This window comes from Dipodomys merriami, unplaced genomic scaffold, assembly GCF_024711535.1.
Source record: "Dipodomys merriami isolate MVZ:Mamm:240054 unplaced genomic scaffold, mDipMer1.0.p SCAF_28, whole genome shotgun sequence".
Classification (NCBI taxonomy): Eukaryota; Metazoa; Chordata; class Mammalia; order Rodentia; family Heteromyidae; genus Dipodomys; species Dipodomys merriami.
Window position 1 is genome coordinate 6,676,194 of NW_027204270.1, and position 23,681 is coordinate 6,699,874.

Here is a 23,681-nt window from a genome sequence, read left to right on the forward strand (position 1 = left end):
TTACAGGGTAGATGAGTGGACCAGGAAGGAGATGATCTAGTTGTCTTTTGGGAATGATAGTTTATATTGTAGAAATGTACTGGAAGTGAGACAGTATAGATGTGGACAAGCTCATTAGAAGACTGTTGCCATGGTCCAAGCAAGAGATTTTGGACACTTAGATCAACGAGTAGAGTTATTAGAAGAGGCGCGGTGAAGCTGGCCACCTGTGACTCAGGCCTATATCTCGCTACCCAGGAGGCAGACATCCAGAGGATCCCTGAAGCCAGCATGGGCAGTAAGTCTGTGAGGCCAACTCCAAAATAATCAGCAAAAAGCAAGACTGGAGGTGTTGCTCTAGTGGTAGAGCACCAGTGAAGCAAGTTTGAGGTCCTGAGTTCAAACTTCGGTGTTGTGCTGAGTGCTGGTGGCTCACACTTGTAATCTTAGCTATTCAGGAGGCTGAGATCTGAGGATTAAGGTTTGAAGCCAGCTTGGCAGAAGAGTCTGAGAATTTATCTCCAATTAACTACCAAGAAACTGAAGTGAAGGTGTGGCTCAAGTAGTAGAGCGCCAGCCTTGATTGAAAAAGCCAGGTAAGAGTGCAAGGCCCTGAATTCATGGTCCAGTATCATGATAAAAAAAATACCCCCCAAAGGAAAGGAGGAAGAAAAAGAAGAGAAGGGAAGGGAAGAAGAAGGGAGGTAGAGGAAGGGAAGGGAGGGGAGAGGAAATAGGGGACGGAAGGGAAAAGGAAAGGGAAAGAGAGAAAGATTCCATGGCTACTTAGAGATGGAGGGAATATTGGCAAGACATGATAATGGGTTAACTGGGACATGAGGGAAGAGAGACTCTGGAGGGCCTTTTAGATTCTACTTTGTGTAGATTGGTGAAATTTATGCCCTTTGCTCAATCACGTAGCATTGGCAGAAGATACCTGTGGCTGAGGGAGGGGTTGTAAGTCTGCTGTGGGACATGGCAGTCCAAGGGAAGGCAGATGGCAGTGAGACGCCGTGCTCAGAGGGACATGGCCTAGGGGATCTTAACTGTGAGCTCCTGATGTATGGAGCCCCGGGACGATGAAGCAGGAGGGAAGGAGAAGCTTACTCAGGTTCTGGGACTAATATACAATTCTAAGCTGACCTCATCTTAGGATGGGGGATGGGGCACCATTGGGACAGAGGATCCAGGCTGCTTTATCCAGCAGAATCCTAGTCTCAGTGCCATATACCTGTTGTATGGTGGGTGACAAGCCAGGTGTGAGGGCATCTCTGGGAGCTTTCTATGAATGGGATTCTTTTCTCTTCCACCTTCTGCCCTTTGTCCTGGGGTCCTACCACGGCCATCTGAACTGTCTGAGGAGTGTATGGAGGCTGGAGGCTGGCTCCTGGGACATTCACATTAGTTGCATTTGTCTGGGTATTATCTGCAGATAATTGGCAATTGAGTTAAACAGTAACAGTAATATGCAGCTCACTCAAGCTGCTTGCTTTTTTCTTTGTCTCCTTGTCTTCCTCCTCATTTCTCAGATCAAACCCAGGGCGCTGTGAGTGCAAGCATAATACTAAGTCTTTGGATTTCAGAGTCAGGGTTTTAGTAGCCGAAGCTGGCCTCAAACTCTGGATCTTCCTGCCTCAGCCTTCCAAGTGCTGGGCTTATAGATGTGTGCCACTGTACTTGGCATGTTTTTTTTTGGTTCAGTCGTGGGGCCTGAACTCTGGGCCTGGGCGCTGTCCCTCAGCCCTTCAGCTCAAGGCTAGCACTCTACCACTTGAGCCACAGTGCCACTTCTGGCTTTTTTTTTTCTGCTTATATGGTGCTGAGGAATCGAACCCAGGGCCTCATGCATGCAAGGCAAGCGCTCTACCACTGAGCCAACTTCCTAGCCCATTGGCATGTTTTATTCTTGTGTGGACTTGGACATTGCTTCAGAGCTGTCTCTATCACTGTGTCTTGTTGTTGTTGTTGTTGGTCGTGGGGCTTGAACTCTGGGCCTGGGCGCCATCCCTCAGTGATTGAGCTCAAGGCAGGAGCTCTACCACTTGAGCCGCAGCACCACTTTTCAGTTTTCTGGTGGTTTATTGGAGATAAGTCTCACAGACTTTCTTGCCCAGGCTGGCTTTGAACTGCGATCCTCAGATGTCAGCCTCCTGAGTAGCTAGGATTACAGGTGTGAGCCACCAGTACCCAGCTATCATTTTGTTTTCTCTCTAATTTTTGGGCAGCTTAGTTAAGGGTCCAAGACACTAGTGGAGATGGTGTAGTAGTCCCTGGAAGAAAACAGGCTTAAGTCAGGCCAGTCCCCCATAGTGCTGCCTGCCTGCTTGTGGTTTGGTCTGTTCAGTCTGCCAGTCTGTCATTAACTTATATCTGTAAAGGATTTAAGGCTAGGATTTTCTGTTCTATTGTGGGGAGGTGTCCTTGGTGGCATACATAAGAACTAGTGTTCTTTACTCCAATAATGCCCAGGGAAAATCCTGAGTGTGGACAACTGGTGCCCCCTTGTGGCTGCTGTTAGTTCTCCGCTTTTGCTCTGATGCTCTTCCTAGTCAGTTTCTGCAGAGAAGGAGGCAGAAAAGAGTTGAGAATGGCTTTCTCCTTAGCCTTCCCTCTGATCTTGGCTGTTTTTGTGGATTTCATGATGGTGCTCAGTCCCTCCTGCTCAGACATTGATCCGTGTCCTTTCTAACAAAATCAAGCTCTGTAATTCCGGGGCTGTGACAGTAAATCTAGAAGTAGTATCTTCGTTTCCTGACAGATTTGTATTATCGGGCTATTTCTCACAGGTAGCCCAGAGTAACACTGGAGTTTTTGCAAGGCTAATGAGGAGTAGGTGTTAGAGACATTGGTGTGCATTGCTTGAGAATAGCTTGTCTTTGTTTTCTGATGCCCATTGGGTGGCAGTGTGACCTTATTTTTGTTTCTGTTTTTCTTTTTCAGCCAAGCTCCACCCCAGGGAGTGAAAATGTGGTGCCCCGAGAGCCGCTGGTGAGTGCCGGTGATTGGATAGCATGTGAGTCTAAAGCAGCCTTATGGCCACACAGAAGGGTCTCCTCCAACATGGATGTTCAATGGAGACTTCCTGTAAGGGACCTGGGTCCTCTCCTAGGGCACAGAGATTAGCAAGACCTCTTTGTACTACAATCTGGTCTTTTCTGGATCTGGAAGCATCCACTTCATGTGGTCACTCTTGCTCATGGTAGTGACTAGTGAATGTCACTAGGTTTTTTTTTTTTTTGGGTCCAGTCGTGGGGCCTGAACTCTGGGCCTGGGCGCTGTCCCTCAGCTCTTCAGCTCAAGGCTAGCACTCTACCACTTGAGCCACAGTGCCACTTCTGGCTTTTTTCTTTTTGCTTATGTGGTGCTGAGGAATCCAATCCAGGTCCTCAGGCATGCAAGGCAAGCTCTCTATCACTGAGCCACCTTCCAAGCCCCATGTCACTAGTTTTTTTTCTTTATCTTTTTTTTGGCTACTCCTGGAACTTCTTTTGCTCAAGGCTAGCATTCTACCACTTGAGCCACAATACCGTTTCCTACTTTTTCTGCTTTTGTGGCACTGAGGAATCAAACCCAGGGATTCATACATACTATAAGCAAGCACTCTACCACTAAGCCACATTCCCAGCCCTATTTCTAGCTCTTTTTTGGTGGGGGAGGGTCAATCATGGGGCTTCAACTCTGGGACCGGGCACTGTCCTCAGCTCTTCAGCTCAAGGCGAGTGCTCTACCACTTGAGCCACAGTGCCACTTCCAGTTTTCTGGTGGTTAATTGGAGATAAGAGTCTCACAGACTTTCCTGGCCAGCTAGCTGCCCAGATCTCAGCCTCCTGAGTAGCTACGATTTCTATATCTTTTTTGGTTAATTAGAGATAAGAATCTTGAAGATGTGTCTGCCTAGGCTGGCTTTGAACCTTTATCCTCTGATCTCAGCTCCCTGAGTAGCTCGGATTGCAGATGTGAGTCACCATTGTGGGCTGTACTGCTCACTTTTTTTTGGTTGGTCATGGGGCTTGAACTCTGATCCTGGGCGCTGTCCCTCAGCTCTTGAACTCTTAAGCCATAGCTCTACTTCTGGATTTTTCTGTTTTTTTTTTTTTGGCGGGGGGTCCGGTTGTGGGGCCTGAACTCTGGGCCTGGCGCTGTCCTTCAGCTCTTCAGCTCAAGGCTAGCGCTCTACCACTTGAGCCACAGTGCCACTTCCGGCTTTTTTCTTTTTGCTTATGTGGTGCTGAGGAATCGAACCCAAGGCCTCATGCATGCAAGGCAAGCGCTCTACCACTGAGCCACCTTCCCAGCCCCTGGATTTTTCTGTTTATGTGGTGCTGAGGAATTGAACCCAGGACCTCATGCATGCAAGGCAAGCACTCTATCACTGAGCCATCTTCCCAGCACCATTGTACTGCTCGCTTTTCACATAGGGTCTTGCTTCCTCTCCTGGCTTGCACCTGATCCATTATATGCCTTTTTAAGACTTCCTGGCTTGTTTGACTTGCTAGGATTGCCATCTCAGCCTCTCAAGTCGCTAGGATTATATGCATAAGCCATGGGTATCTGTTTTAAGTTGTTCCTTTTCTTTCTTTGTTTCTTTGGTTTTTTCTTTGTTTCTTTTTTTCCCTCTCTCTGTCTGTCTTTCTCTCTCTCTCTTTCTTTTTTTTTTTTTTCCTGGTACTGGTATTTGAACACAAGGCCTCATGCTTGCTCGGCTGGTGCTCTACTACTTGAGCCATGTTTCTAGCCCAGCTTTTTTATTGGTTGATTGGAGATGGAATCTTAACTTTTCTGCCGGGAGTAGCTTCAAACTAGTCCTCTAGATCTCAACCTCCTGAATAGCTAGGATTACAGATGTGAGCCACTGCTGCCTAGATTTTAATTAATTAGTTTATTTATTTATTTTTGGTCAGTTGTGGGACTTGAACTCTGGGCCTGAGTGCTGCCCTTGAGCTCTTCAGCTCAAGGTGAGCACTCTACCACTTGAGCCACAGCACTTAAGTGTGGTTTTTCTGGTGGTTAATTGGAGATAAGAGTCTCACAGACTTTCCTGCCCTGGCTGGCTTTTAATTGTGATCCTCAGATCGCAGCCTCCTGAATAGCTACGATTACAGGTGAGGATCACCAGCCCAGGCTCCTATGTTATTTTTTATTTTGTTTTTTATTGGGTCCGGTCGTGGGGCCTGAACTCTGTGCCTGGGCGCTGTCCCTCAGCTCTTCAGCTCAAGGCTAGTGCTCTACCACTTGAGCCACAGTGCCACTTCTAGCTTTTTTCTTTTTGCTTATGTGGTGCTGAGGAATTGAACCCAGGGCCTCATGCATGCAAGGCAAGTGCTCTACCACTGAGCCACCTTCCCAGCCCTCCTATGTTATTTTTTGTCTGAAGTAGCTACTCTCTGTTCCTCAGGGTGAGAGCATCTCAGGTGGCCTTTAAGGAACAGGTAAGGGTGGGAATTCTGGTTTTGCCTAGTGAGTAATTAGGCTTGAGATCGGCATTACTGATAGTATCTTAGACTGCTGATAGGGAAGAGGCCTACTGAGTACTGTAGATAATTTTTTTTTTTTTATAATTTTTTTTCTTTTTTTTTTTTTTTTTTTGGGTCCGGTCATGGGGCCTGAACTCTGGGTCTGGGCGCTGTCCCTCAGCTCTTTAGCTCAAAGCTAGCACTCTACCACTTGAGCCACAGCGCCACTTCTGGCTTTTTTCTTTTTGTTTATGTGGTGCTGAGGAATCGAACCCAGGGCCTCATGCATGCAAGGCAAGCGCTCTACCACTGAGCCACCTTCGCAGCCCCTGTAGATAATTTTCTTTACAAAGTGCTTTCTTTGGCTGTGGTGCTCTAAGCCAGAATCCTTTGTGCCTGCCACACTGTTGTTCTGTTTGACATTAAACATGGGTTGCAGGACGGGTTCTGTACATACAGGCTGGATCAGTTTAGGAGAGAGCCAGGATTCTCTGTGTGAGGGGTACTGGCAGGCACAGGGTGTACCTCCCCGGCTTTGTTTCAGCAGCTCCTGCAGTCTCACTTGTTTGCTTCACCCTTCTCCTAGCAGAGTGGGAGGAGGTGACGTGAGGCCCTTAGCTGGTATGAACAGGCCCCTGGTCTGGTGTGTTCTAAGGCTTTTTGTAGGCAGAGTGTGAGATGGAGCCAATTGAGCTGCAAACAGGCCAAGCATGTACAAGTGTGTGGGGCTGTTCCAGGCCAGTGGTGCTGTCGTTGGTGTTACTTGCTTTTATCAGCTGTAGACTCACATCCCAACTTTGCCTCACCACTCCCCTTTTCCCCTTTTTGTGGTGCCTTGGCTCTCATTTAGAGCAAAGTCAGAGGGGGCTTTTCTTTGCCCGTTCCTCACTTGGGAAGTTTGTGCTTGTTCCCTGCTGTGAGTCTCTCAGCCAGCCCTTCGGGCTGAAGTTTGGTTTCACCTGAACTGAACAGCAGAGTCCTCTTAAGTCTTTTCCTCCTTGGTCTTCTTTTGGATTTTTCTCTGCTGGTCTGTTGATCACTAGAAGAGAAGCCAGTAGGAACCAGGTTGGGGAACTCTTCGGGAGTCCTGACTGTTGATCTGTTCGCTGACATCTGGGTATTGGGGGCCCTACAGGCCCTGTCCTCAGTTAGGGTTCTGCACACAGCTTATTTTCTTGCTGCTACACTGTGTATCTGCTTGTTGGCTGGTTGTATTTTTATTTCTTTCTTTTCTGGGAGGCCCTGAGCAGTCTTCAAACCCTAGTAGTCTGCGATCGTCCGGAGTTCAGACTCATTCTCTCCAGGCCAACTCTACAATTACCTTATATTTAATTAATATTTTTTCTCCTCTTTACATACTTGCTGCATAATTGCTCAGAGGAAAGAAAACACATAGCAGCAATTTATATATATATATAAAAACAATAATTAAAAAAAAACCCGAAATAAACTCCCATCTCATTTGGGCTGATCCTGTGAGTTGGGTAATTAGGGCCCTATTAAAAGGTAGACCCTTTCTCCTTCCCCTCCTCTTTTTTTTTTATTAATTTTTTATATTAAACTCCCACAGTCTCTCAGTCATGCCCTTATTGCTTTTGGCCAACCATTTGCAGCAGCCTGATTAAATGAGGGCACCAGCCGAGTTCTATGGTCTTGTACGACAACTTCTTTCTCTTGAGAGTGGCAGGGGGAGGATGTCAGGCCAAGAAGCCTGCTGAGGGCCTGCTCATGAAGCAGGCTGGAGGTGCAGGAGGAGGGCTTGTGGCTGCTATGGTGGAGTCATGATGGGGTGTCAGGCCTTGGGACTGTGGCTTGTGGCCATGGTGCTCAGCGCTGTCTGGGAGAGGGGTCTTCAGGGTACTTCTGTGAGCTGTCTCTTGGAGTTCTACTCAGTTCAGGCGTGAGGATTGGGAAACAGACAGTTGCAGCAGTGAAAGCCTGCTTCTCAAGTGACCCTATATTTTGTTTTAGAAAGAAAAGGCATTTATACATATGAAGCATTTAGCAAGCAGTGTGAGACTGTAGATAATGTTACAAAGTAGCACAGATTGGGTATAATTTCTTGTGGATTTGCCTAACTGGGGACCAGAGAATGAAGAAGGTGGTAGGACAGGACTTAGGGATGGTTGTTGTGACTCTTGAAGCTTGAGGAATAGAGAATCCAGTGTTGGTGAATTATTTTAATTTTAATTTATTGAAAGTGGCACTGTGGCTCAAGTGGTAGAGCGCTTGCCTTGAGCTGAAGAGCTGAGGGACAGTGCCCAAGCCCAGAGTTCAAGCCCCACGACTGACCAAAAAATTTTTTTAAAAAAAATTTATTATTGTGTGTGTGTGTGTATGTGTGTCTGTGTGTCTGTCTGTGTGTCTGTTTGCTGGTAGTGGGGCTTGAACTCAGGGACTCTCAAATCTTTTTTTTCCTCAGGACTGGTACTTTACTACTTGAGCCGCACCTCCACTTACAGCTTGTTGCTGGTTAATTGGAGATAAGAATTTCATAGACTTCCTCTGCTCAGGCTGGCACTGAACCTTGATCCTCAGATTTCAGCCTCCTGATAGGATTACAGATGAGTCACTAGCTTACACAATTCCTTAATGGAGGCTTCCTGTTGTCTGCACTTTAGACTAAACAGATGTATAATAACCTTTTTCTCTGTTCTAGTATGAGCAGTAATTTTTCTCCTTAGTAAAAGAGTGAGGGATAGGCCTTAGCTTGGGGGAGGAGGCCCTGGGTTGAATGAAAATAGAAGAAACTTGGTTGGGTGGGTCAGGGTAGTACTGTACAGGTGATCTTGCCACCTTGATATGTTAGGTATTTGCACTGTTCTTTTACCTTCTTTGCTAGGGTGGGAAGAAGGCCTGATTGTTATTCCTGTCCTCTCTGGATGGTAAAAACCCTGTGTGATCTACTGGTGAGAAGTATAGTTTTGTAGTCTCTAAATGGCACATGGTGTTTGTAGACATATCCTGGCTTGAGTCTAGTCGAGTAGTGACCTTGCATATTGCCTTCTGTGGCCCCTTCAGTGCCCCCAGCCCTGCTGTCCCCACATAAAACCGGCCCAGCCACCTGACTGTGTTAAGTGGGTGGGTTAGTTATGCTATAACAACCTGCCTGGTCTCTGTAGTGCTGTGGAATGAGAAACAGACTGGCTTGCCGGGCGCTGGTGGCTCACGCCTGTAATCCTAGCTACTCAGGAGGCTGAGATCTTAGGATCGCGGTTCAAAGCCAGCCTGGGCAGGAAAGACTGTGAGACTCCTATCTCCAATAAACTACCAGAAAACCGGAAGTGGCGCTGTAGCTCAAGTGGTAGAGTGCTCGCCTTGAGCTGAAGAGCTGAGGGACAACACCAGGCCCAGAGTTCAAGCCCCACGACCGACAAAAAAAAAAAAAAAGAAACAGACTGGCTTGAGAAATTTGTTTAATTTGGCTTGAAATTCTCCAATGTTATAACAAAACTCTTGGCTAAAGTTAAAATTATGAATTACCCTTTCTCATTTATACTCTCTTCAGGAACTTTGTTTCCCTCCGGAAGTAGTTTTGACAACATTCCAGAGGGCTGACCTTCAGCTTCTCCCAGATCTGAAGAAAACCTTGTGTGACCTCCCCACAGAGCTGGCTTTCTGGTAGTGCATATGTGCCTATCCTAGAGCATATATAGAGCCTTTATCTGGTTCCTTGTGCTGCCCTGGCAAGATTTAGTCCCCACCTGGTACGTAGGTCTTCAAGAATGAGGGCAACTGGGTATGGTGGCACATACTTGTAATTCTAGCACTTAGGAGGCTAAGGAAAGAGGATTTGGGGCTAGAAAATAGCCTGGGCTGCAGAGTGAGACCCTGTCTCAAAAACAGAAAGGAGCTGGGTGCCAGTGGCTCATGCCTGTAATCCTAGCTACTCAGGAGGCTGAGATCTGAGGATCGCAGTTCAAAGCCAGCCTGGGCAGGAAAGTCCCTGTGAGACTCTATAAACTCCAGTCAACCACTAGAAAACCAGAAGTGTGCTGTGGCTCAAGTGGTAGAGCTGAAGAGCTCAGAGACAGCACCCAGGCCCAGAGTTCAAGCCCCGTGACCAACTTAGAAAGAGAGAGAGTATGAGTTGTTGATATAGCTCAGTGGTGCATGCCTAGCATGTGCGAGGCCCTAGGTTCAATTCCCAGCACTACAAAGTACAATAACAAAAAATAAAAATGAGCCGGTAGACAGCTGTTGTCATGGGGTAACTCAATTCCCGTCTTTCTTGGATACTGAAGCTGGGGTTAAGTAAGCTTTTAGTCATGCCTTCTGGGTATTTGAAGTAAGCAATAAGTAAAGGTTTCACTTACATGTCGACTCACTTGTTTCAACTCAGTTTCTCAATATTCCATAATGTAATTGCTCACCCACTTTACACAGAACATAGAAGTTTTGGCTTAACTAGAATTTCAGCTTTTTTCTCATTGACACCAAGTTGTGTCTAATAGCTGAGTCTCGTGATCCTCTCTTCTTTTAACTTGTAATCATAGGCTCCCTCCCCCCCCCCACTGCTTCCTTCCCTCCTTCTTTATCTCCTTTCCACTCCTTGCCTCCCTCCTTCTCTTCCTTTTCTTTTTTTCCTTCCCTTCTAACTTCCCCCATCCCTCTTTTAGATTCTTGCTACATAGCCCTGGCTGGCGTTAAAGTGCCTGTGTAACCTACACTGGCCTTGAACTTGATTCTCCTGTCTCTTGGTTCTCCCTTCTCTGCTGAGATTATAGGACTACCCTACCCCACCCTCCCTGCTTCTGTTTTTTTTCCCCCCTTTCTGTCTTGGTCTCCTATAATCCTCCTCCAATACAATCCCAAACTATAATACAATGTATTTTTTTAAATGATGATGATGATTTGCACTTTGCCAGCTTTTCTAAGTGTGTGTGTCCGTGTGTGTGTGTGTGTGTGTGTGTGTGTGTATTATTTGTTTTTATTATTTGTTTTTATTTATTTATTTGCTTATTTGTTTATTGCTGGTTCTGGGCTTGAACTCCAGGCCTAGACCTAGTCCCTGAACATTTTGTGCTCAAGGTTAGTGCTCTACCACTTGAGCCACAGCTCTACTTTTGACTTTTGTGATAGTTAATTGAAGATAGGAGTCCCACAGACTTTTCTTGCCTGGGCTGGTTTTGAACCTTGATCATCAGATCTCATCTTTTTGAGATGATACCTTATAATTGTGAGCCAGAATCTAGCTAAGTTAATATTTTAAAGTATGCTGAATCCTTTCAAGTATGGATTCTCTGCAGTTGCAGAAGCAGCTGTCTCAGTAGTTTTGCTCTTGTGGTACAGCCTGTAGCCTCAGGTTTCTCTGAGATTAGGCGGGAACCTTGTCCAGACAGTACTGGAGCTTATTTCTGGAGAAGCTCAACTGCTTTATAACTGGGATGCCTAAAGTTTCTCTATTTTGTTTGTAAGTCATTTAACTGGAGCCTGGTAATCAAAAGACCATTAATAATTAATTTCTTCCTTCCTTCCTTCCTTCCTTCCTTCCTTCCTTCCTTCCTTCCTTTCTTTCTTTCTCTTTCTTTCTTTCTTTCTTTCTTTCTTTCTTTCTTTCTTTCTTTCTTTCTTTCTTTCTTTCTCTCTCTCTCTCTCTCTCTCTCTCTCTCTCTCTCTCCTCTCTTTCTCTTTCTTTCCCTCTCTCTCTCCCTCCCTCCCCCCCTTCCCCTGCCTCCTCCCCCCTTTCTTTTTTTCCTTCTTTCCTTTCTTTTGTGATGGTACTGGGGGCCTTCTGATTGCTAGGCAGGTACTCTACCAGTGAGCAATGCTTCTACCCCCCCCCCCATTTTCTTGCTTTGGATTTTTTTTTTTTTTTTTTTTTGGGTCCGGTTGTGGGGCCTGAACTCTGGGCCTGGGCGCTGTCCCTCAGCTCTTCAGCTCAAGGCTAGCGCTCTACCACTTGAGCCACAGCGCCACTTCCGGCTTTTTTCTTTTTGCTTATGTGGTGCTGAGGAATCGAACCCAGGGCCTTGAGCATGCAAGGCAAGCGCTCTACCACTGAGCCACCTTCCCAGCCCAAAATGTATTTATGACTTTTTTTTTTTTTTTGGTCGGTCGTGGGGCTTGAACTCTGGACCTGGGCGCTGTCCCTCAGCTCTTCAGCTCAAGGCGAGTGCTCTACCACTTGAGCTACAGCGCCACTTCCTGGATTTTTTTTTTTATCAGATGTGGGGCTTGAACTCAGGACCTAGGCTCTGCTCCTGAGCTTTTTAACTCAAAATTAACGCCCTACCACTCAAGCCACAGCTCCACTTCCGTTTTTTTAGGTGGCTACTTGGAGATAAAAGAGTCTCATGAACTTTACTCTCCAGGTTGGATTCAAACTGTTGGATTTAAACTGTGACTCTCAAATCTCAGCCTCCTGAGTAACTAGGATTAAGGCGTGAGCCAGGGTACCTGGCTTGAGATAGGATCTAACTTCCTGCCCCATTGCATTTTAGTCTTTCCTGGGATGAAAGGTACACACCACCACACCCAGTTTCTTTCTCTTGGGATGGAATCTTGCAGACTTTTCTGCCAGAACTGGCCTGGAACTGTGATCCTCCCAAACTCAACCTCCTGTGTAATTTAGAAGGAGTCTCATGAACTTTTCTGCCAGGGTTGTCCTCAAATTGCAGTTCTGTTCTCAGCCTCCCAAGTAGCTAGGATTATAGGGTTACAGGTAGGAGTCCCTAGTGCCCAGCTAAAAGCCATTAATAAATACGTTGATGAATTCAGACAGCCAGTATTGTAAGTTTCTCTTTAAGAATAGTTATGGCTAGGTGCCTGTGTCCTAAAGATCTCTAGGTATATTCCTGGCATGGTCTTCCCAGTGCTTGCATCTCTTGCAACTTTTGTGGTTATAATTCCTTGGAGAATTTGTTGGCAGGCTGACATACACATGCTTAATACATTTCCATATTCATGCTTAGTAGATTCCTTCCTTCCTTCCTTCCTTCCTTCCTTCCTTCCTTCCTTCCTTCCTTCCTTCCTTCCTTCCTTCCTTCCTTCCTTCCTTCCTTCTTTCCTTCCTTCTCCCCCCCCCCCCTTGAACTTAGAGCCTGGACTGTGTCCCTGAGCCTCTTTGTGTTAGCACTCTACCACTTTACCCGCAGTGCCACTTCCAGCCTTTTCTCAGTAGTTTATTGGAGATAAGAGTCTCATGGATATTCCTGCCTGGGTTGGCTTTGAACTATGAACCTCAGATCTCAGCCTCCAGAGTAGTTAGGATTACAGGTGTGAGCCACTGGCACCCAGCTGCTCAGTAGATTTCTTTGTGTATACTCATTTATGTATGTATAAGCATGTATGTAATACAATACATATAATTTGTAAAATTCAAAACGTGGGGAAATAAAATTGTTTTTGACATTGTATTTATGAAAGTGTTTTACAAACATGAATAATGCATGTAGCCACTTAGAGATTTTAGGAAATTGCTATTTTTTCAGGAAAAAAATACAACAAACCAAATTTCAAAGTATTAAATACTATTGTTTGATTTCTGTTTAGTGTGTCAGTGTTGAAGCTAGGTGTATTTGTACCTAGTTTCTTGCGTGCGTGTGTGTGTGTGTGTGTGTGTGTGTGTGTGTGTGTGTGTGTATGTGTTTGTATGTGTATGTGTATGTGTGTGTATTCTGGGACTTGAACTCAGGGCATGGGTTCTGTCCCTGAGCTTTTTTGCTCCAGGCTACCAATTTACCATTTGAATCATAGCTTCACTTACTCCTTTTTTGGTAATTTAGTTGAAATCAGAATCTCACAGACTTTACTTTCCAGGCTGACTTGGATCTGTGATCCTCAAATCTCAGCCTCCTAAGTAGCTAGGATTATAGCTGCGAACTACCAGCAACCTAAATTTCTTGCCCAGAGATTTCTGTGAGGGTATAAGTGAGTAAGGATAATCCAAAATCTACTCTTTGTTTACTTATATATATAAAACAGGGTCTTACTTTATTGCCCAGGCTGACCTTGAACTTATGATCCTATTTCCTTCAGCTCTTGAATAGGGGTTACAAGTACATATTACTCTGTCAGGATTGCCTGTCTGGCTTTTTCTGTTTATATAGTGCTGAGGAATCAACCCAGGGCCTCATGCATGCAAGGCAAGCACTCTACCATCGAGCTACCTTCCAAGCCTATTTTTACTTTATAATAATAATTATAATTTTTCTTTTTGTCTGTCATGGGGCTTGAACTCTGGGCCTGGGCACTGTCCTCAGTTCTTCAGCTCAAGGCTAGTGTTCTACCACTTGAACCATAGCACCGCTTCCAGTTTTCTGTTGGCTAATTGGAGATAAGAGTCTCATGGACTTTCCTGCATTGGCTGGCTTTGAACCGAAATTCTCAGATCTCAGTGTCCTAACTAGCTAGGATTACAGACATGAGCCACTGACACCTGGCCCTCTTTTTTATTTTTAATACCATTGCACACCAGCTCCTGCTGGCGGAGCACTTGAGCGTCCCACCTGTTCTGCTACATCTACAGAGGAAAACTGGTTAGATCTAAATGTTGAAATGGATGGACTGAAGAAAAGCCTCATTCCATTTCTGGGTGGCTATATAATCTCTAGGCCGCTGGCTGATGTTGAAATTACCGCCTCTTACTCCATCCTTCCTATTATAGTCTGAGAAGGTTTATGGAAAAGACTAGGTGGTGCCCTTTAAGTTGTTTCCTCTTTCAGGTAAATGAAGAGGTGGTTTTTCAGTTTGGAGGTATCCTTTTACAAATAATTATTAGATGAATCAAGACTCTTTAGAGTCATAATTAAAGAAATGGAATTTGAAATAGTTCTTCCCCTTTGTTTATGTTCTGGTTCCTGGCTTTCATAGTAATACTTTGTATTTGCTAGATTTCCTATAATCAGAGGCCCTGCCTAGTGGATAGATAACTTGGGCAGCATCCTTGTTTAGAGAAGTAGAAACAAGGGAATGGGTGCTTATGTATGTTTATTCAGAGCACACTGTGTTTGGGAGGTTTGGTCTTTCATCTTGTCCCTATGTCACTTTTCCTGGAGGAAGCCTTTGTCCCCTTTTCTCCAGGAGACCTAAGTTTAATTTCTCATGTGCTCTGGGATCTACAGCTTTTGTAAGGGCAAAGGGGCGTCTCTAAAATTAAAATGGTTTTCATCAAAAAGTGTCTTTAAGTGTGATCATTTCATTTGGTCATCTTGGGCAAAGCCCTTACAGGGCCTGCTTTGAACAGTCTTGAATGCCATGTTCTACTTAGGAAGCTCTGTGCCCTCCATTTCCTAGGGTAATTCCAATTTAAACCGTTTTGAGCCCATTGTCAAACCATGCAGACTGATTTGGGTTTGAAAAATACGATCTCATAGTTAATCCCCCTTGTATTCTGTGCAAAGCCGGAGGAAGATAAAGTGGTGCTTGGGAGAAGGACGTATTCGCCGTCCTTCCTTCTTCCCTCCCAGCTCTCCTTTCTTTTATGGTTTGTAGTTATAACCAAGATTTATGCTTGTTGCTCCACAAATCTTCGCTCTGCCATTATGAGTTTGTCCGAGCAGTCTAGAGATGAGGCGGACACTGAGTGATTCTTGAGGTAAATCTATCTGGGGGCACTCCCTGACAGTCGGAGGCAGAGAGAAGCTAACACATGGCCCCCAGCGGGGTACGTGCAGTGATAAATTACGCTGTCGAGGAGAAGACGCGCTGCCATCTTTGTGACCTCTTGCCTCTGCAGCCACCCTGGGTCTTGGCTCCCTGTCTGTGCAATGTCTGTGGAATGGTGCTCCCGTCAGCAATCACTCCCTGTACCCTTAGTGTCTGCCAGAGGATCTCTCTCTCTCTCTCTCTCTGTCTCTCTCTCTCTCACACACACACACACCAGGGCCACTTCACACACACATACACACACACACACCAGGGCCACTTCACACACACACACACACACACACACACACACCAGGGCCACTTCACACACACACACACACACACACACGCATGCACGCACGCACGCACGCATGCACGCACGCACGCACGCACACATGCCACTTTTTCCAGCCTTGTAGTAACACAGAACTGCTAACAGCCTGCAAGTTAGTTATTTGTGTAAATGTTTTCGTTTTTCCACACAAAATTCCAAGTGGATATTTGTAGAGAAGGGGAATATCTTTTTTCCTTTTCCTGTATTTTTTCCTCTGTTCTGTCCTTTTGTCTTGTTTGTACTTTCAAGCCATTTCAGATCTCTTGTGAAATGATATGGGATGCCAGTAAACACTCTTTTTTTTTGGTCGGTTGTGAGTCTTGAACTCTGGGCCTGGGCACTGTCCCTTAGCTCTTCAGCTCAAGGCGAACACTCTACCACTTGAGCCACAGCACCACTTCTGGTTTTCTGGTGGTTAATTGGAGATAAGAGTCTCACAGACTTTCCTGCTCGGACTGGCTTTGAACTGCGATCCTCAGATCTTAGCCCCCCTAGTAGCTAGGATTACAGGCATGAGCCACTGGCACCTGGCTACATTCTTTTCCTTTTTTTTTTTTTTATGTTGAATTGAGGGGCTTGAACTTGAGGCCTAGGTGCTGTCCCTGAGCTCTTTTGCTAGTTCTCTACTACTTTGAGCCACAATACTACTTCCAATTTACTGGTGGTTAGTTGGAGATAGGAGTCTCAGAGACTTTTCTCCCAGGCTGGCTTTTAACAGTGATCCTCAGATCTCAACTCCTGAATAGCTAGGATTTATAGGCATGAGCCCTGGCACGCAGCTGACACATACTTCTTAACTGTGTTAGGAGCTAGTGCTAGATGTACTGTTGAACCCCAGCTCCTCGCCATGCGGGACCTGGGAACCTCTCACCAGGCTGTGGCTGATGATGAAACTGTGGCACAGTTCTGCCACTTCTCCCAGTGAGAAGTCACAGCCATTCCATGCCCCTAGCATGCATGTTCTTGAACTAGATCACTTTATTAAACATGATGTATGCAGGTGAAATACATATGTGAAGAGGAGTCCACAAGTCTAATGTGTTCTATGAACATTAATGTGAAAACTTTTTTTGTAAAAATGAGGTTAAATGTTTGGTAAATGTGATCTAAAAAGATTGCCATCAAACTAGGTGTGAGAGAGATGACAGTTAAATATTGGGACAAGGCAATAAAAACTACTTTGAACGAATTCTCTACTTTGAAAGAATCAAAGTTTTCACTTTGCTTTAGAAATGTGTGTGCATTATGTCTGGATGGCGTTTATGCAAAAAAGATGTCTGGGAACTTCGTTTTGTGGCCCACACTCAAAGAAAAGGTCTTGGCTCTACATCAAAAGATTAGGGAATGACTGTACATTTATAGGATTTAATTTCATATAAAATGCTAAAGGTATGTAGAGTAGGCTTGTTTTTAATCCTTCCCCATTTTAACTATTTTTTCCATTAACTGAACAGTTATTAGTTCTGATCCCATAGGTCAGGAGAGCAACTAATTGCTAACTGGGCTGCTGGTTTCTTTATCTTGTTCGAGGCTCCCACACCTGTGGTGAGCAGTACCCACATCCTCATTATACAGTGAGGAAACTGAGGCCAGGCCAGTCAGACTTCTAGAAGCAAGGGAGTGGCAGTACTGGAATTTCAAAGGCCAGATCTGTACTGCCGTACTTGGGCAGACAGGGAGCACAGGTCTGGGCGTGGCATTGACCTCACTGTGGATGGCACTGGCCTGGTGAGGGGTCGCTGCACAAGATAGACTGCGGCTCTGATAAAGGCCTTTGTGATCTGAGGTTGCTCTGTGGAGCTGTTGCCTTACTGTGTTCTCCCTGGTTGGAGTCTTTTGTGTGCATTCTAGTTGTTGGAAAGGCACCTATTAATTTATCATAGGTGATGTGCGCCTCCTCGGGCTTGGAAGAGGCGTCTGCACCCATGTACCTTAGTAATGACAGGTTATAGGACCTAGGGAGATAATAGGATCTTTTCATCTGATGTCTCTATAGAAGGTGCTATATCCCTGGCAGCTTCTAGGGGGCAGCAACTGCCTGTTATTCCATATCCTGCTGGCAGAGTGAAGGTTGGACAAGTGAGCGATTTGCTTTTCACTCTGCCTCTTAAAGTGGAGCCGCACAGGTCTTCAGGGAGTCACCGGAATCCACCTAAGTAAAGGAAACACAATATCCAGGATCCTCTCTTTACTTTCTTTGTCCCTTAGGTAAATCCTTTATCTGTGTCCCCCCCAGCAGCCAGACATTCCTCATTGTCGGAATTCAGGCCGGCAAAGTTCACCTGCTTTGAAGATAAGAGACTATAGATGCCTTTAAGAAAGTCAGATCTTTTTGTCAGCTCTTACTGTTGCCAACTGCCAGACATTGATAACCTGCTCTAGCAGTGTTAAGAGGTTTTCAGACTTCCCCCATGGGCTGGCTCATCTCATTCTTTGGGGAATACCACTGTCATATAGATGGCTGCTTGTTCTTCTGTCAGCATTCTCCAATCAAGCCAAGTTTGTGGCTTTCTCTGCAATTGCCAATGACTTCTCACAGAAGCATATTGAGGAGAAAACTTTTGGGTTTTCCAGTTGTTTAGACTTTGGGTCCCCAAACTAAAGGGCATCTCCCACCTTGCTCTTACCTTCCCTCAGAGCCTTCCAGCTGTGTGGCCCAAGTGAATTCTGGGAATGGAAGAGGTTGCTTGCAGGGAGACCCTGCTGGTTTTAGTACACACAGAAAAGCAAATTAGCACCCTTCAGCGGGGGGGGGGGGGGGGGGGGGGGGTTATTTAGGATTAGCTAGGAATTCTCAGTTCTGACTCTACCATAAAAAAGGCAGTGACCAGTGCTACTTTCTTTTTTTGTGACTTTGCAGTCTGTTAGACTTTGTTCTATGGATTGCAGGGTACTGAGGAAGAGTAGGAGTTCCCACACAGAGTGGGTGTGTGCCACAGCCGCACTTGCAAGCTCTCTCTGACATTGCTCTGAAAGATGCAAGCTAATAGAATATGTTAATGAGCAGAAGAAATAACTAGAAATAGTGGTGTGTTCTTTCACAGTGAAGTAGCTTGTAATTTCTGTTTATCAATTGTTATTATCATTAGTTATTTCTATTGGATTTTCAAGTATTTCAATCTGGTCTCCAGAGCTCTATTTTTAAGGCTTTTTAATTCTTCCTTTGTAATGTCTAGAGATAACTTCATTTCTAGTGAGCTACTCCTCCTCTGCCCCCCATTTTTCTCACCTCTTTGGCTTCTCTCCTTCAGGTGGGGGTATCCCCTGCTGACCAGACTGGCAGAGCTAATACCAGCTGGAGGAAAGCTGGCGTGTTTGTTTTTGCAGTTCCTGGATTTGGTTTAATGTACAATTGATTTTTTTAATGTATTTAATCATTTTTTTCTTACCTCATAAGGATTAACCTGCACAAACCTCATTTTATCCTAAGTGTGGCTTTGGGAGGAAGAGAGAAGAAAATTAAGTTTCTCTGGCTTATTTTATTCTTTCACTTTTTATTTTCCAAGTGGCTTTTCCTGCTGAAGCAGCTTTGTAAAATACAATATATTTTCATAGCCATAACTTACTCTTTACTAACTGGTCTCTCCTGCTTCCCTTTGTCTGTGAACTAAATACAGGGGCCTAAAAATAATTGGTAGCTCTATCACAGGCTCACCAATTACAGATCAACAGGGAAGGCAGCCTGGTGGTGGTTTGTGGTTGGCATTGGCTGCGCACCTAGCAAACATGAGCTATCATTCTGTATCTGCCACTGAGTCAGGCTTGACTAGATCGGTCCTTTCCTAATTTTGTTCTTGGTTTCTCTAATTGCCCCACATAGTGTCCCTGATTTACAGATGTCAGCCCCATTTTATCCCCGTATGTGGTTCTAGCATTGCCATCATCTGTCTTGCTTCATACCTCATTGTCATGTGTTAAAATTTGGGTATATAAAGTACTAATTTGCAGGGAGGTAATGTTTCTACTTGGAGGGGGGGAGGGGGGTGGGTAAAAGGGATTTGCTAAGAACTGGACTCTGGATCTTACACACACTAGGCTAGCCCTTCTCTGACTTCGTGGCCCCTGGTGCTAGAATGTTTAGGTGTGGGCAGCAGATAAATAATTCTCTTGAAACCAGTGGTCTTCTGCGTATTTGGGTCTGCTAAGACCCAGTAAAAAGGTCTTTATGGATGCCCAGCTGAGTCCCCTCTTTGAGTCCTTATCTGATTTGCATCCCACCATATATACTTTGCTCTGGCACAGGGAGGAAAAGCCCAGTTCACTCTTGGAGTGCCAGATACTTGTATAAGGAAGATGTTTAGGTTCTGAGGTGGGATAGGTGTTATATGGCCATCTAACAGGTGCTTGATACCTGGATACATTGCGAAGTCTTCTGTGGGGTGTGTGTGTGCGGTATTGCTTAGCTCCTGGTGGAAAGCAGGCACTCAGTACACATTTGTGGAGTGAGTAAGTATGTATGTTCACTCACCACAGTGAGGATGATGAGCCAAGGGGCTGGACTTACACAGTTGACGGACGCCTGACTTTCTGCAGGAGCCTGGGGTACGACATTCCCACTGAGGCCCACATACACTGATGTTTGGTGGATCATTGCCACATAGGCAACATAAAGAGGGCATTTTATGAAAGGGAACATCGGAGGAAACATTATAACCCAGACCTTTATAGCCTTTCTATTATTATGGTTTAAATCTTGACAGTCTTTATTTGCAGTGACACTGGGACCAGTAAAGACAACACTCACTCCCACCTCCTTGTTCTTTCTCTCCACATCTTGTTCTGTAGCTGTGGTGCACAGATAGGCATCTTTAAATATGCAGGCAGCTGAGCTGCTTTTCTTTCAGTTTGTCTAGAAACAGCCGCTTTTGACTCAAGTTGGAAACCAGATGACTCACTACTCTATTTGTTTTATTGCAACTGTCATTTCATAAAATGCCTGAAAGCTTTACACTGTAAATGCCAGTGAGGTTTTGTCTTTCTTTTTTTGTAACTCTTCTGTTATCTCTCATCTTTTATGTTTCGCTTCCCCCTTTCCTTTCAAATTATTTTCTCCTTCATTACTCTCTCTTTCCCTGTCCCTCCCTTCCTTCCTGCCCCCTCAACCTTTGATGACTATAATGGCATCTGTAGTTGATGGAGTTTTTGCTGACATCATGATGCATTCTCTCCAGCTATCTGATTAAGAGTGTATACCCTCAAATTTTTGTGTATGGTTTAGAAATGGAACTATCTATGCATTTCAAAGTTTATAAAACACTCACTGGATTCAGCACTAGAATCTAAGTGCCATGTCAAATCATAATAGTAACTCACTTTTTATGGAACCACATTTTGCAAAATAATGGGGGCATCCCCAGTCTCTCCCACATACTCTTTTCCTTCATTGAATAGCTTCCTTGTTCACAGGAGGACTAAGAGCAATAGGACTCTCTAAGAAGGTCTTCTGTAGATCCATGACTTCTATAAACTGTGGAACCTATGACTCCCCCCCTTTCCCCCCCCCCGCCCCTGTCGGTACTGGGTCTTGAACTCAGGGCCTTGAGCTCTTGTTTAGCTTTTTTCTGGCTGGTAGTCTGGCACTCTACCATTTGAGTCACACCCCACTTCTGGCATTTTGCTGGTTAATGGGAAATAAGTGTCTAATGGACTTTTCTGCCCAGGCTGATTCTGAACTTTTTCAAATCTCTGCCTACTGAGTAGCTAGGATTACAGGCTTGAGCCATCGGTACCCAGCCCTAGATCTACTTATGACTTTTATGGACTGTATTACTTGTGGCTTCTCTGAATGGAGGGACTGAGAGACTTTTTCTTTTTCTTTTCTTTTTTTCTTTTGTTGGTCGTGGGGCTTGAACTCTGGGCTTGGGCGCTGTCCTTCAGCTCTTCAGCTCAAGGCGAGTGCTCTACTGCTTGAGCCACAGTGCTACTTCTGGTTTTCTAGTGGTTTATTGGAGATAAAAGTCTCACAGACTTTTCTGCCCGGGTTGGCTTTGAACCATGATCCTCGGATCTCAGCCTCCTGAGTAGCTAGGATTACAGGCGCCCGGTGAGACTTTTTTTTTTGCCAGTCCTGGGCTTGAACTCTGGGGTTGGATGCTGTCCCCGAGCATTTTGCTCAAGGCAAGCATTCTACCACTTGAACCAAAGTTCCACTTCCAGAAGCCTTTTCTGAGCAGTTTATTGGAGATAACAGTCTCATGGACTTTCTTGTCCATGCTGGTTTCAAACCACGATCCTCACATCTTAGCCTTCTGAGTAACTAGGATTACAAGTGTGAGCCTTTGGCACCCAGTGACTAAGTACTTTTAAAGGTTGTGGGACCTATTGAATTCTGGAACTGTGGGCCTATGACTGGAAGACCTGATTAAATGTGTCGCCATGACATGTGATCACCTTGATCATGTTTACCACTTTTCAATCTGATATTATTTAGCTGGAAGAGCAGGTGCTCTTAGTCTTAAGTGGGGGTGCTGGGATCTTTCTTTTTTCTTTTTTTAGTTGTGTTGGGGTTTGAACTCAGGGCATCAAGCCCACTAGACAGCTGCTCTACCACTTGAGTCACATTTCCAGCCCTAAATTTTTTTTTGGGTCCGATCATGGGGCCTGAACTCTGGGCCTGGGCGCTGTCCCTCAGCTCTTCAGCTCAAGGCTAGCGCTCTACCACTTGAGCCACAGTGCCACTTCCGGCTTTTTTCTTTTTGCTTATGTGGGACTGAGGAATCGAACCCAGGGCCTCATGCATGCAAGGCAAGAGCTCTACCACTGAGCCATCTTCCCAGCCCCCTAGCCCTAAATTTTTAAGGACTAGCATTCTTAACCAGAACTTGAAGGATCTTTTTTTTTTTTTTTTTTTTTCCTGACACCCAACACAGTGGCACTTGACTAAATCATTTGATTGATGACATGAGCATCGTTGGGTGTTAAACACCTGGCCAAGGAAATCGGGATCCTCTGTGAATTTGCCCAAAGGATGGTAGACAGATTGTCGAATTTTAATGAAGGTGGGTGGGTCCCCAGTGAGCATCTGCTTTGGAGCATAACAGAATCCCAGCATTAACTTTAGGTATGTTAGCTGGAAACCTGTACTGGTGTCAGTGGTTCTATTCTACATTTGTCAAACCCTTAAATCCAGCCGAACTAATTTTAGAGGTAGCTAGTTCTAATGAAAAAAACAAAAAACCAAAAACCAAAAACCAAAAAACCCAGTGACTTCAGATACATGGCAGACCCCTTACCACATGCTCAGTGTCCTCTTTATCCTTTCCTAAAGGCCTTTGATCTACATTGGCCTTCAGGGAAGCCATCTCCTGAATTCTATTGTAGCAAAACTTCCTATCTGACTACAAAATGTGATGTAAGTAGGGGAAAATGTGGTGCCATCATAATATTAAATAAATTAATAGCTAAGTGGTAGTGGTGTTTTTTTTTTTTTTTTTTTTTTTTTTGTGTGTTGGTCCTGGGGCTTGGACTCAGGGCCTGAACACTGTCCCTGAGCTTTTTTGCTTAAGGCTGGAATTCTACCATTTGAGCCACAGCTCCACTACTGGCTTTTTGGTGGTTAATTGGAGATGAGTCTCATGGATTTTCTTGCCCAGGCTGGCTTTGAACTGCAATCCTCAGGTTTCAGCCTCATGAGTAGCTAGGAATATAGCATTAGCTACCAGCACCCAGCTAATAACCCAGAGTTTTAAAAATAGGACATGGACACCCCCCACTTCTTCCTTCCCCCCATACTCTGGATAGCATTTGACATTGAATGCTATATTTTTCACTCACTATGCTGGATGTCTGATATGAACACAATGAATGTCTTGATGCTGAAAAATAGAAAAACAGAAGCTGTTAACTTTATACTCACCTTTGGAGACTAAGGTGGGAACAGGGTAGGTGCGTTTGAATCAAGATACTTTTACTCCCCACTGAGGGAGGATGTTCCCCTGTTCCAGCTGACAGTTTGAACAAGGATTCTAAACTTTCTGGCCATTTTAATTAAACCTCAGTGAGAGGTGGCCCTGTCACCTGCTTATGACATGGGTAATTACTCCTAGGGCCTTGGAGCAGTTCGCCAAGCATCCCTCGCCCTTTTGATTCTCTACCTATCGGTATCTCCTCCCTTCCCAGACAGGGCCTTTTCCAGGAGCTGCTTGAGCCTTGTGCATTCCTTGGCTTCTCTGCTGAGCTATCCAGCAGGGGTGCCAATTCTTCCATTTAGCTGACTATTATATAGCCCTTAAAAGGGAAGGGTTTATTTTAGCTGGCTGCTATATTGATTGCTATAGGGACGTTTCTATTTTCACTGGCTGCTATATTGACTGGGATAGGGAAAAGGG

At 45.1% G+C, this 23,681-nt stretch overlaps 1 protein-coding gene across 1 annotated transcript in view; it reads left to right on the forward strand.

The window, feature by feature from the left end:
- Pex14 (peroxisomal biogenesis factor 14) overlaps positions 1 to 23,681 on the forward strand; it is a 152,618-nt gene that overhangs the window by 13,787 nt on the left and 115,150 nt on the right. Inside the window, exon 2 of the mRNA XM_070037350.1 lies at positions 2,920 to 2,967. Within this exon, the coding sequence (XP_069893451.1) occupies positions 2,920 to 2,967 (48 nt within the window). The remainder of the gene's footprint in view (positions 1 to 2,919; positions 2,968 to 23,681) is intronic.